Source organism: Chelonia mydas, chromosome 23 (assembly GCF_015237465.2).
Source record: "Chelonia mydas isolate rCheMyd1 chromosome 23, rCheMyd1.pri.v2, whole genome shotgun sequence".
NCBI classification, from domain to species: domain Eukaryota; kingdom Metazoa; phylum Chordata; order Testudines; family Cheloniidae; genus Chelonia; species Chelonia mydas.
The window spans coordinates 8,838,232-8,851,532 of NC_051263.2; the positions used below are offsets into that span (position 1 = coordinate 8,838,232).

The following is a 13,301-nucleotide window of genomic DNA, read 5'->3' on the forward strand; positions in this document are numbered from 1 at the left end:
TGCTGAAGTTTACTATTGCTTCCTGAATGAGGATAACCCCTTCTCATATCCTCCTCTCCCAAAAAGTATCTTCACCACTCCTGATTTACACAAAATCTGACTGAGGCATTAGAAAAGAGCCACATCCTCCTTGCTAAAAGAGAGCAAGATTTAACATCTACCCTCATAGTGGGGAAAAACGCCATCCTCTCTGAACAATTCGGGCTTGCTCTCCTGCTCCTGGAAGATGCGGCAAGACATTTTCACCATAAAAGCCCTCTAACCACATCTTTCTGTAAATCCATATTATGCAAGCTAATTTGTCTTCCTTTGATTTCCTCCCCATCCCATTCTAATTCCCTCACTTTCTAGGTCTCTGTATTTTCACTTATTTTCCTTTTTTCTACTAATTTTCTAAGGTGTTAATTAAGTATTGTTAAACCGTGCTCTGATAAAATTCAAACGTATGAAAAATTTAGTGAAAAACCAATTAAGGTGGCTACAGGCAACCCCCATCCAATTCACAGAATATAGAAAATTCTGTGTTTACTCTGAAACATAATGACAGGACTCTAGATGCCAGAGTTAGAAAAACAGTGAGATAATCAATAAAAAAAAAAGAAAAAAAAAAAAAAAAAAAAAGACAAGCTAACGTGTTTATTCTACAATTCCAAAACTTCCACCCCTTTCTGGGTGTCAAACCCCTCCCCCCAACTTACCAAAAAGTTCCAAGTTTACAGGAAAGTGTCCACAAACTTTGAAAGAAGATTCCTGTGATAGCATAAAAATGATTTAAAATAGAGAGGTTTATTACGCTGACTATATTTTGAATTCAGTAGGAAAATAAAGGTTTGTTTGTTTTTTTAATTTAAATGCTACCTCAGACTTCCATTCTACAGCACCATAGTGCTATACCTCCCAGGGAACCTTGCTGCAGAATTTAGAATCATTTTAATACAAACTAGAAAACGGGAGGCCTCTTAACTACATGAAAGCCCACCTCGCTACCACATGCAATGCAGTTGTGATCAGTTAAGCCAGTGGTTCTCAATCAGGGGTACATCAACTCATCTAGATATTTGCCTAGTTTTACAACAGGCTACATAAAAGGCACTAGCAAAGTCATTTTTCAATAATAGTGTGCTGTGACACATTTTTAGGTCTGATTTTGTAAGCAAGTCATGTTTGTGTGAGGTGAAATCTGGGGTACACAAGACAAATCAGACTCCTGAAAGGGGTACAGTAGTCTGGAAAGGTTGAGAGCCACTGAGTTAAGCCACTCAAAGTTAATTTTTGAAAGGAGGAGCTCAAAGATGAGGATCAATCTGACTGTTCATATAGACCAGAATTAGTGTTAAGAAAGTTATTTCTTATGAGACCTCTCTCTTTTTAAACTCAAAACATAAGGTAGGCTGTGAGCTGGATTTTAGGTTAAACACTTCCAGGCAGGACAATTAACCTGCAAAAGCATGATTCTTAGGTTAGAACAGTGAGCAGATGGAATGGGGGAGAGCTCATCTGGAAAAAACATGCAATGTATACAGAAAAACAGGAACCTGAACCATTTAGCCAAGTTAATTATTATGATGAAGGACTTTTGAAAGCATATCATAGATATGGCATGAGACAAGCAGTGCATCTCTGTCTACAAAAAACACCAGGGCACAGCTCTTTGAGGGGCGGGGAGTTAAGATAGTAAAATAAACAGAGAAACATGAAAAGTACACAAAGGCTGCTAAGTGAGAAAGGGTGACATGAGACACTTGAGACTAAAGGCTCTGTTCTTGACATGTTGTCTGCCAAGAAGATCAGAGAACAATGAGATATGCTGAATCTGAGAAGATCTGGTCTTCAAGGAATCTCTTTTTATTTCCCTACAAAGATATGAGCGGAACCTAGAAGAGCTTTGGCAGACAAGATATGTTGTGCATAACATTTATTTTGTTTGAATCAGATTACCTTTGCTCCCCAAAAGTCTAATTTTACTACAGCCAAGACGATTTTAGACAATGAAATTTTGAAATCTGTATGCAATTTTTAAAACACACTGCATGGACACATTTTAGTTACATAATTTCCATGTATAAAAACAAATTAAAAGTTCTGTTTTGCAGAAAAGAACCAACTCAACAAGATATGCTACAAACTTCTGGGAATCAGAAAAGAAGGTCTCTAGTTATGGACTCTAGATTCACCTACAAAGCCACTACATTATCAGTACATAATAACAGGTTTCAGAGAAGCGGCCATGTTAGTCTGTATCCGTAAAAAGAAAAGGAGTGCTTGTGGCACCTTAGAGATGAAGTGAGCTGTAGCTCACGAAAGCTTATGCTTTAATAATTTGTTAGTCTCTAAGGTGCCACAAGTACATAATAAGTCACTAAAAGAAACTGACCTTCTGATACATCAGTATGAAAGATGTTTAAAAAAAGGAACTCTAGCGTAGTGAACTGTTTAAAAAGGAAAGTCTCCTTAAATGTCTTGGGAAATATGCACCATGCTTCAGATTAAGATTTTACCACAGAATTCCCCACAGAATTTAGAAATTCATCTAAAGAATTAAATAGTTATCCCAATGGTTACAAAGAACCATCTGAACGTGACCTTGGTGCTGTATTGTTTCTCTGCAGACTTTGCTCCTGTGGGAATTCTGCGCCACTGCACACGTGCATAATTAATGTGCCGTTCATATTTAATTTTTTCACAGAAAATAGCTTCCGCTGGAAAGTTCTGCAGCTCTGCTTTTGCCCACCATAGAACGCTGTGGCACTTGAACAGAACACTGTCCTGCCAGCTAAGGAAGAAAAAGAACCTGCAGTGCCTTCTTCACAATGCCTGTCAGGCCAGGTCAGGAGACAGGGGATACAGTATGGGACTGTTGGGGGAGAGGGGAGAAGGGGGCCACAGACAGGGGCTCATAAAGGCTAGTGGGGGAGGACAGACCAGGGTAGGGGCTGAATGGGAATGGAGGCGCAGGGCCACAGGGGGTGGCTGAGTGGGGGCACAGACATATGGGGAAGGAGCTGCAAGGACACATGGGGGTGCAGGAACACATGGGATTGACTGAATGGGAGAGGCTAGAGGTCAGCCAGGGTCTGCATGGGGGAAGCTCCCTAACAATCCTTTCCTGTCCCCCCCAAAAAAACCTGTTCCATACTTTTCCCCACCCATACTCAACAACCCTTCAAGTTCACACCCAGGCTCCTTTCCAGCAATTACTTCCCTCTCCTGCAGCTACTCCATTACCCCTGACTCCCCCAAGCCTTTGCATTGCTTCTGGGGGATGCAGGAAATACAGTTCTGTATTGTAGTTTAAATGAATTATTACTCAGAGTTCTGTATTAATATGCCTAGAAAGGAATCTATTTGTCAAAAAACATTTCCTGAATTTTTGTTGTCATCTGTATTGTTACAGACATACTTGCTGACAGATATTTTGAAATAAATTACCAAAAAAATTGAAACTGGTGTTAGGGATGTAAATAGCATTTTAAAAAAGTAAACGTTTAAACTACTAAGAGTCTACTGGTATAACGTTTAACCATTGGGCTCCACTTCCGCCCCACACCCTGGATGCCAGCTGCCAGCCCTGTGCCCAGGTACTCCGCTCATTGCCGGCCCCGCACGGCTCTGCTGCCGCCCTGCGCAGGGACCCCGGGGGCAGGGCCAGTGGCAGAGTCTCGCAGCTCAGGTTAAACATCAACAGGAATACCTTACCGATAACAAGGATGCTTATCGGTTAACCAGTTAACATTTTACATCCCAAATTTGGGTGATTATATTCTGTTATTTTTACAAAAGAATATGCAGAATTTTAAAATATTGTGTGCAGAATTTTTAACTTTTTGGTGCGGCATTTCCCCATGAGTAAGACTTGAACAATAGTTCCAAGACGCGAATTGCCCAAGTTCAGTAGGGAATTCATATTGAAGTCTTCTGTTGACAACTTAAACCACTGACATTACTATTTCCAGGGTGGATAAAAATAAATGATTTTTAAAAATAAAAAATAAAAAAAATCTATTTTTTTTTTAAATCGGATTTTTTTGATAAAATGCTTTGAGGAAAAAACGTATCTAAAGACAGTTTTAATTAAGGTACATTATAGCCCAAAGATATCTCATCATGGAATAGGGATTATAAATTCTAATTCTATAGTATGAGACAATATATTTGTGTAATGTTTAAGAAAAGTTTTGTAAAGCAGTTCCAATAGTTCATGGATTAGGGACCCAATCTTATGGGGTTCCAGGGGCTTCTATATAGATAATTTAGGTTAATATTTCTATCTACCTAATGGGACTCAGTGCTCAGTCTAGAAGATACCATCAGAGATGCTTAGTTTTGCAGTTCTCAAACTGTGGATTTGTGTCTCCAGAGGTAACATGCCTGTTAACAGCAAAAATGTTTTAAAATAAATATATAGGTGAGAAATAACACACCTCAACCCTATTGTCCCTCTGCAATTTTGTGTATACAGAGTCAATCCCTTACCTCTCTCTAAAAGTGCAAAGTTTCAAAAAGTTCAATGAATAGAAGATTGTTAGGGGCGGAATAGATCTGGACAAGGAGAAGAAGTCTGGAGATAAATGTGAGAAGCAAGGGACAGGCAGTAGAAACAAAAGGGAAACTGTTTGAGCAGCATATTCCAGAAGTCTTGAGGTCTTTCTGAGTGTAGCCTTCATTGATTTGAGATCTACTATACCATTCTCTCACTAGAAGGGAAAACCTATAAATGCAGCAGTCCGTAAAAGAGACCCAGTTTGGGAATATGAACCATTTAAGAAATATATGTTTCATGATGATGTTTTAAAGAAAGTCACACCAGTGAACTGGTGGAAGTCACTTAAGCACTTGGATTCAGAGACTGTTGAAGTGACAATCTCACTTAACAGCAGTAGCTTCTTCTGCCAGTATAGAAAGAATATTTTCTTCCTTTGGACTAATTCATTCCAAATTGAGAAATCATTTGGGACCTGAAAAAGCAGGAAAGCTTGTTTTTCTTTTCCAGATTATGAACAAACAGGAAAATGAAGGTGAAGATGACTGAGTTAGCTGCAGAAGCCAGTATTTTAAGTTGCCCATGCTGACCTGGCTGACATTTTTTAAAAAACCCAACCAATTAAATCAACTATTTATATATTTTAGTTTAAAACAATTGTAACAAAAACAAACCTGATTGTAAAAAACTTGAATGTTTAACTAAATTCAAAAATGCATATGCTTGTTTTGTTAAAATGTGTGTTTGCTGTTGAAGAAAAAAAACCAGAATACATAATGTTGTTGTTTTAGTTAAATAAAACAATTTAAATGTCTGGTGATCTTCTCCTCCTAATACAGCATGGAAAGAAAATCCTCCAAATATTAATGATTAACCTGTTGAATTGGAGATAGATATTTATGAAGTCATTGGGAGATGAACTGCTTCAATTACCTTTGGTAAATGAAAAAAACAATCATTCATTTATTTTCTGATATAGCTGTAAAACTAATCTGAAAAGTTTTCAAAATAAATCACTTTAAGAATGTATTGTATGTACCTTTTAAAAATGAAACTTACATCTCTGAGTTGTAAAGACTATGTATTAAGGTTATAACAACCAACAAGAATGAACTTTTATGTAGAAATCCATGATTAAACCAAGTCTTCCTGACTAGTGATTTTAAATCAAATTGATTTAAATCAAATCCACCCTATTTCACTATTAATCATTTTAGCAGAAACACCTAGAATCACAGAACAGATTAATAGAATATCAGTGTTAGAAAGGACCTCAGGAGTCCAACCCCCTGCTCAAAGCAGGACCAAGCCCCAATTTTTGCCCCAGATCCCTAAATGGCCCCCTCAAGGATTGAACTCACAACCCTGGGTTTAGCAGGCCAATGCCCAAACCACTGAGCTATCCCTCCCCGCTAATATTTGGCTGCCCTAGACTGAAATAGCAGGTTTGCTTCTGTTCACCCCAAACCTAGCTCACATGGTTTATACATGGTGGATGGATCTATCCGATTCCATAAGCCTAAGTAAACATTTTAAAGTAATTACATTAGCTATCAAATTTTATGGAGGAGGGAAGGGTTGGTCCTCAAAGAAGTCATTCTTGGAGGATTATAAATTGTCAGTGCTTAAAGCACCCATTTCTTGAGTAATGGAAACTGGGATATAAAGAAACGGGAAAGGAAGACTTAAATATTAAGGAAAAATTAGAAATTAGATGAGCAAGTCGACTTAGAAATTACTCAATCAAAAAACCAAACACAATTATGTTAGTGTTTCCATATATCGTTAGAGCAAATTCTCTCAGAAAAACACCCCACATTGTCCCATCAGTTTTCCTATAGTTTCCACAGATTTAAAAAGTCAAAATGTAACTGAAAGGGAAGCTGACAAACAACGTACAAAAAAAGTTTTCCACAAGAAACTGGCCCAGGTCTTCATCCCATTCCTGTTGTTTATCTTTGTCTTCCCCAAACTCTTTATGTGTGTCATTTCTGTTAGAGATCTAGCTTTAGGGCTTATGTTGCTGACACTACCAGGAGTAGTGTTTATACAACTTACTGCCAAAAAACTTCATTAATGCAGAGTTAAGAGTGACTCACCCTGATGAGGCATAGCCATTTTCAAAACAATATGAGCAGGCATGTCAATTTTAGAGCACTAAAAAAAAAAAAAAAAAAAAAATCTAAAAAATCAGCTTTTCAAAATAAAAGCTCAGCTCTTGGGGCAAAACTTGTAAAAGAACTTCCTTTAAAGCCTTTTAGGCCAAATAGAATCACATCAGAGAGTACTCATGCGCACAGCAATCATTCTTGGAAACCTGACAAGGGAAGGACTGTCTATCAAAAATCTCTTCCCTACCTAGGTACATGTAGCCCATAGACTAGAGGTGGTCAAACTGGGGCCCGTGGGACTGTCCTGCCCAGCCCTTGAGCTCCCAGCCAGTGAGGCTAGCCCCAGGCCCCTCCCCCGCTGTCCCCCAGCCTCAGCTTGCTGCGCCACCCGCGCTCTGGCCCGCCGCTCCTGCCAGGTCCCATGGGGCAGTCAGGGGACGGCTGGATGGGGCGGAGGTTCGGGGCAGGGGGGGGAGGGGGCGGGGTCAGGGGACAGGGAGCAGGGGAGGTTGGACAGGCGTGGGAGTCCCGGGGGCCTGTCGGGGGGGGAGGGGGGGATAGGGGGCAGGACAGTCAGGGTACAGGGAGCGGGGGGGGGGGGGGGGGTTGGATGGAGCGGAGGTTCTGTGGGGGATGGACAGTCAGGTGACAGGGAAAAGGGGCAGTTGGATAGGCATGGGAATCCCAGGGGGCCTATCAGGGGGTGGGGGTGTGGACAGGGGTCAGGGCAGTCAGGGGAAAGGGACTAGGGGGGCTGGATAGGGGGTGGGGTACCAGGGTTCGGTTAAGGGCGGGGGTCCCAGGAGGAAGCTGTAAGGGGACAAGGATCAGAGGTGTTGGATGGGTCAGGGGTTCTGAGGGGGGCAGTCAGGGGTCAGGAAGTGGGAGGGGGCAGAGGCCAAGCAATTTGCGGAGGCACAGCCTTCCCTACCTAGCCCTCCATACAGTTTCGCAACCCCGATGTGGCCTTTGGGCCAAAAAGTTTGCCCACCCCTGCCACAGACCCTGATGTGTGCCAATTTATAGAACCAGACAGAACCGCTAATAAATCGGTTTGGTGCACACTAGTCTCATGGTCCAAGCTCCAGTGTTGGGGGCAGAGGAGTGTTTGAATGGAACCCCTGAACCAAATGAGCCCACTAACCCTACCCTCAGGCCCTGATGAGGTACAGCGGATTTCAAGGTAATTTGAATATGCATGTGGATTTAGAACCATTTGAAGCATTGATTGTTAACAAGGTTGAACTAAATTCAACCGCGTTAAATCAAGCTGCCTAGTAAAAGCCATCACATAATTAGTAGCCAATATGACCTACAAACCATGCACCCCTATTGTATAATAGATGTATAATTAGAAGTACTGAGGCTCATTCACACTTGTAAGTCATTTCTCTGGAGTGAAGCAACTCAGTTGTACAAGGGTCCTGTCCACACATATTCACTGTGTGCTCTGTCTTCAAGGAGGTTCAATTAAACACAATCAATTTCCTGTGTTCAGTTTTGCCAAGCACAGCAAGTCAGCTACAGAAGTTAGTAGGACCAAAGCCTTAGGAGACTAGAATGTACCTTATCCTAACACAATTCCATGTGATAAAGCCATTACAAGTAAAACATTTAAAAACGTATTTAGCTCATTGGTAACATTCTGTTAAACAAGTGCATTACTTTACACACATTACTACAATAACTGCAGTATATATTAAAATATTTTAAATGTAAATGTCAGCCTGTTACTACAAAGCAAACTGATCCATTTACATTCCAAAAATCCTATCAGATTTACACAAGAGCTTCAGATTTTCTTATGCCTGAAGTGAAGTGAAGTCCATCACCACTCTTGCCAAAGGTTAGACTCAATTTTCAAAAGATGAGTTATACTAAAACTAAAACATTTAGCTATATAAAGAGGAGGGAAGACTGAAGTCTTAAATATTTCTTCCTCCCATGTATATACAACAACTTTTTGTGTATTCAGTAAATTTATTAGAGAAGTAATTACAAGGATACAAACCATTAAGAACAATGACCAAATTCAGAGATTAATTTGACCTGATACTTTCAGTACCATCACTATACTGGATGACCCACATCTCTTTCTGTCATGCCCTCACCACACATACAAACCCACATCTTTAACCGCTCTAAAATGCCCAATATGTTCATTAAGATGTATGGTAGTTGAACTTTACGAAGTCCAGAGATTACTATAAGACTCCAACTGTTTCATTAGTCAGAAATGCTGACAGAATTAGCCCTTTGTGCCCTTATCACTTTGAGCACAATGGGTAGAGACAGTCTCTAGACAATGACACACCCCTCACATACCACATTAAAAACAAATGAACCTTATTTCCATTGAGAAAAAGTTACTCTATGTCTTGAGCTTCAGGAGTACCAGCCAGTGGCCAGGTTTAATGAATATAATAGAATGCAATATCCTTTGCACTGATTTGAAATGTCATTTTTAAGACACTGAACACACCATTCTTTACTTCAGCAACTAGATACCAGAATCCTGTCAAAAACTGAATCCCTGCTTCAAAAAGCTACACCCAAAATCCATTTCCAGAAAATAATGTGAAGCAATTCTATTTTAGCCACTTTGGAATTCCATTAACCTGGGTAAAAGCAGAAAGCAAACACTAAGTAAAATCTGGTTGATAAATATGACAAATGCACTGAAAATACAAATTTAATATACACTATAAGGTGAACTTTGGTTTTGCATTACTAATAGTCATTATTTCTGAAAATTGTTTAAAGATATTAGCAGTTACTGTCAAATAAACATATTTGCATTAAATAACAGTTGCAATCTCTCTTTGTAATGCTATGATAAATAATCACAAAGTGGAGAGATCACTAGTTTCTTTACATTTCTGGGAGGACGTATTTGCTCGTTTCATAAGTCAGTGATGCAAAAAAATGGAGAAAAATAACATGGGGTCTGCTAAAAATGGTGTATCATTTCTACAGCTCCACAATGCGAAAAAGGTGTGCTGCAGACACAGGGTTATATTACTTCAAGGCTTCAATCCTACCTGGATCAGAAAAGTGCTTAAAAACAGTGCAGAATGTTCAGGAATGTTAAAAGGTTTGCATATAACTAATAAATATCAGGTTAGCACTCAGTTCTTGCCATTGGATCCTAATTATTGTTTGTAATTTTTATAAAGTTCATGTGTACACTCAAAGTACCAGATGCATATATTTTTAGGAATTGAAACAAACTGCATAGTTTTGTTTAAATATGCTTAATATTTAAACATTTCATAGAAAAGTAATCTTTGAGTATCCTGTTATACCACAAATGTCAAAAAGAGAGTGTGTCCTGTTTGGGAACAACTCTGCAAAATCTTTAACATGTGAATAGACCTTCAGTGAAGTTAACAGGATTATTCACATGATATACAATTTCCAGCCCCAGGAGAAGAGCAAAGTTAATTGTAAAGCATTTAAAAAGTTTACCATGTCTCCAAGGATCTTTAGGCTCCAGAGATCCAGACACTAAGTCCTCATCCGAGGGAAATGTTACCCGCTTTGCCCCATGCTTGAGTTTTCCATCTTCAGAAGGTGGAGAAGCCTCCACTTGTTGATCACCCCCTGGACTGGGGGCTTCTGAGTCCAAAGAACAGTTATTGGAAGGCGGAGATGCCAACTTTTCCTGTGAGGGGGAAAGAGGGGCCTGCAGCAGAGATTTTTCATTTCCCCCGGGACATCCTCTGGCGGCAGCTGCCATCTCTGGCAAGTTTCTCCTCTCTGCAGCCAAGTGAGGGTTACCAGAGGCGTCCTCATTCGCTGACAATGCTTCCTGAAGTGGATGGCTCACGACCAAAGAAGTCTCTTTCCCCTGCAACCGCTCCTCTCCCAGATCTAAGCCCTCGGGCTCCTTCAAGTCCCTCTTTGCAGAGAGCACAGTTGCATGGTCCACCGTTTCCCCGCTGGGAGCGTTTCCTGAAGCCGGTGCGCTGGGTTTTGAGGGGAGGATCTCGGCATCCAGATGGGAGAGGAGAGCCATGCCCAAACTTTCCTGGAGTTTCACCCCCAAGTGGCCTCCCGCAGCATCCTCTCCCGCCTGCGAGGCGGCCCAGGGCTCAAAGCCGCCCAGTGTCTCCTCTTCCTTCGGCGGTCCCGGGGGCGGCAGCAGCAGCAGCCGCCGCCGGTCCCGCTCAGCGGCACTCCCCGGCTGCCTGGGGGGGACCTGCACACACTCCATGGCTGCACTGGCGGGGCAGGCAGGGCGTGCGGGGGGCCCAGGGGCTCCCGCTCCCTCTCCCCTCCTCATGCGGGCCCAGGAGGCATTACTCCCGGGGCGCCCCCTCCCCCGCACCGCCGCTCTGGGCCCGGGCCGCTCCCGCCCTGCGCGCCGAGACCCGGCAGCGCCCAAGCGGCCGGCGAGGTCTCCCCGGCCGGGCTGAGGGGCCGCGGCTGGGCTCGGCCGGCAGCGGGTGCAGAGCAGGCCGCGCCCCGGAAAGCCGCCGCCGCACCCGCCGAGCGCAGCCCGTGACTGGTGCGGACCCGGGAGAAGCCGCCACCGCCAGCCGAGTGCGCCAGCGACCTGCCCATCCGCGGCAGCACTTTCTCCAAGGACTTGGGCCCGAGGCGCTACTTCCACCCCACGCGGCACCTCGGACGGGCTCCTGCGGCCCTGGCTTGCTCACAGAGCCAGACTGCCGCCGCGGGACGCTCCGGGGACTGCTCCGCCTTGTGGCGAATCAGCGGCTGGAATTCCTTATACACACACGGCGGCGGCCGCCGTGGCCTGGTGAAGATGTCTGCCGCTTCGGCGCAGCACTTTCAACGCAGAGACCCCGGGATGGAGCCGCGTTCAGGTGTGGGGGGGAAAGCTGAGCGCCCCCTACAACAGCAACCCACGCGGCGAGCGCTGGTCTCCGCTGGAGATCGCGGACAGGGCGAATCTGCTGCTACTAATAAACAGAGTGTAGCCAGTACCCAGCCTCACGTGATACTCCCGGCATTTCCCTGACCCGCCCCACGCGGGCTGCTGGCCCTTTAAATTCACTCGCGGGGCGGGACTGAGGCGAGCTCACCCGCTGCGTAGCTCACTGTTCCGCGGCGCGTCATGAGGCTCCGCCCTCCCCAGCTCGCGCCCAGCGGGGACGCGAATGTCGGGTCGGGGGGGTGTTATATAGAGCCGGGGTGTGTGTCTGGGTGTGTGTCTGTGTCTGGGGGGTGTTGTGTATATAGCCTGGGTGTGTGTCTCTGTCTCTCTCTGGGGGGTGTTGTGTATATAGTCTCTGTGTCTCTCTCTCTCTCTCTCTGGGGTGTGTGTCTGGGGGATGTTGTGTATATAGCCTGGGTGTGTGTCTCTGTCTCTCTCTGGGGGGTGTTGTGTATATAGCCTCTGTGTGTGTCTCTCTCTCTCTCTCTCGGGTGTGTGTGTGTCTGGGGGGTGTTGTGTATATAGCCTGGGTGTGTGTCTCTGTCTCTCTCGGGGCGGGGGGGTGTCTCTGGGGGGTGTTGTGTGTATAGCTGGTGTGTGTCTCTCTCTGTCTCTGGGGTGTGTGTGGTGTGTATAGCCTGGGTGTGTGTCTCTGTCTCTCTCTGGGGGGGTGTTGTGTATATAGTCTCTGTGTGTGTGTGTCTCTCTCTCTCTCTGGGGTGTGTGTCTGGGGGGTGTTGTGTATATAGCCTGTGTGTGTGTCTCTGTCTCTCTCTGGGGGGTGTTGTGTATATAGCCTGTGTGTCTCTCTCTCTCTCGGGGGTGTGTGTGTGTGTGTGTCTGGGGGGTGTTGTGTATATAGCCTGGGTGTGTGTCTCTGTCTCTCTCTGGGGGGGGGGTGTCTCTGGGGGGGCGTTGTGTATATAGCTGGTGTGTGTCTCTCTCTCTGTCTCTGGGGTGTGTGTGGTGTATATAGCTGGTGTGTGTGTGTGTCTCTGTCTCTCTCTGGGGGGGGGGTGTCTGCGAGGTGTTGTGTGTATAGCCTGTATGTGTCTTTCTCTCTTGTGTGTGAATTCCCTGTGTGCGTCTTTCTCTCTCTGGTGTGGGTATGTTGGATGTAGGCAGTATGGCTGTGTGTCTCCCTCTCTGTGGTGTGTGGCTAGCGTGTGTCTCTGCGAATCACTGCATGTCTCTCTTGTGAGGCCAGTGTATGTGTGAATCCCTGCATGTGTCTCCCTCTCTCTGTCTTGTATATGTGTGTGGGTGAATCTCTGTATGTTGTGTGTGTGTCTGTGTGTCTCTCTCCCCAAGATATGTGAATCCCTGTGTGCATCTCTTGCTGTTGTCTGTATGTTGTATATAGCTGCTATGGCTCTGTCTCCCTCCCTCTCTTGTGTGTGTGACCAGTGTCCGTGAAACGCTGTGTATCTGTTGTGTATGGCTTGTGTGTGTGTCTCTCTCTCTCATGTGAGAATCACTGCATGCCTCTCTCTCTCTCTCCCGTCTTGTGTGTCTGTCTCTCTCGTATGCCTTCCCCTCTCTGTGGTGGTGGGGGGAAATGTGTGAACCCCTGTGTGTGAATCCAACTCTCTATGTATCTGTGTGTGTGTGAGAGAGAGAGAATCCATCTGTGTATGTGTCTCCCTCCCTGTGTGTGAGAGAGAATGCATCTGTGTGTCCCCCTGTGTGTGTGAGAATCTGTGTGTGTGAGAGAAAGAATCCCTCTCTGTGTTTCCCTCTTTGTGTGTGTCTCTCTCACAACCCTTCTCTGTGTGTGTGTGTGTGTGTGTTTCCCTGTGTGTGTGTG

The 13,301-nt window shown here is 44.4% G+C and overlaps 1 protein-coding gene across 4 annotated transcripts in view; it reads right to left on the minus strand.

The window, feature by feature from the left end:
* PPP1R37 (protein phosphatase 1 regulatory subunit 37) overlaps nt 1–11,562 on the minus strand; it is a 161,636-nt gene extending 150,074 nt beyond the window's left edge. For 3 of the 4 annotated variants that reach the window (XM_037884721.2, XM_037884720.2, XM_043534477.1), the window contains exon 1: nt 10,060–11,562. In XM_037884721.2, coding sequence (XP_037740649.1) covers nt 10,060–10,876 — 817 coding nt within the window. In that variant the 5' untranslated portion in view covers nt 10,877–11,562. The remainder of the gene's footprint in view (nt 1–10,059) is intronic. The other variant, XM_037884719.2, reaches the window with a different exon arrangement.
* Nucleotides 11,563–13,301: the final 1,739 nt, after the last annotated feature.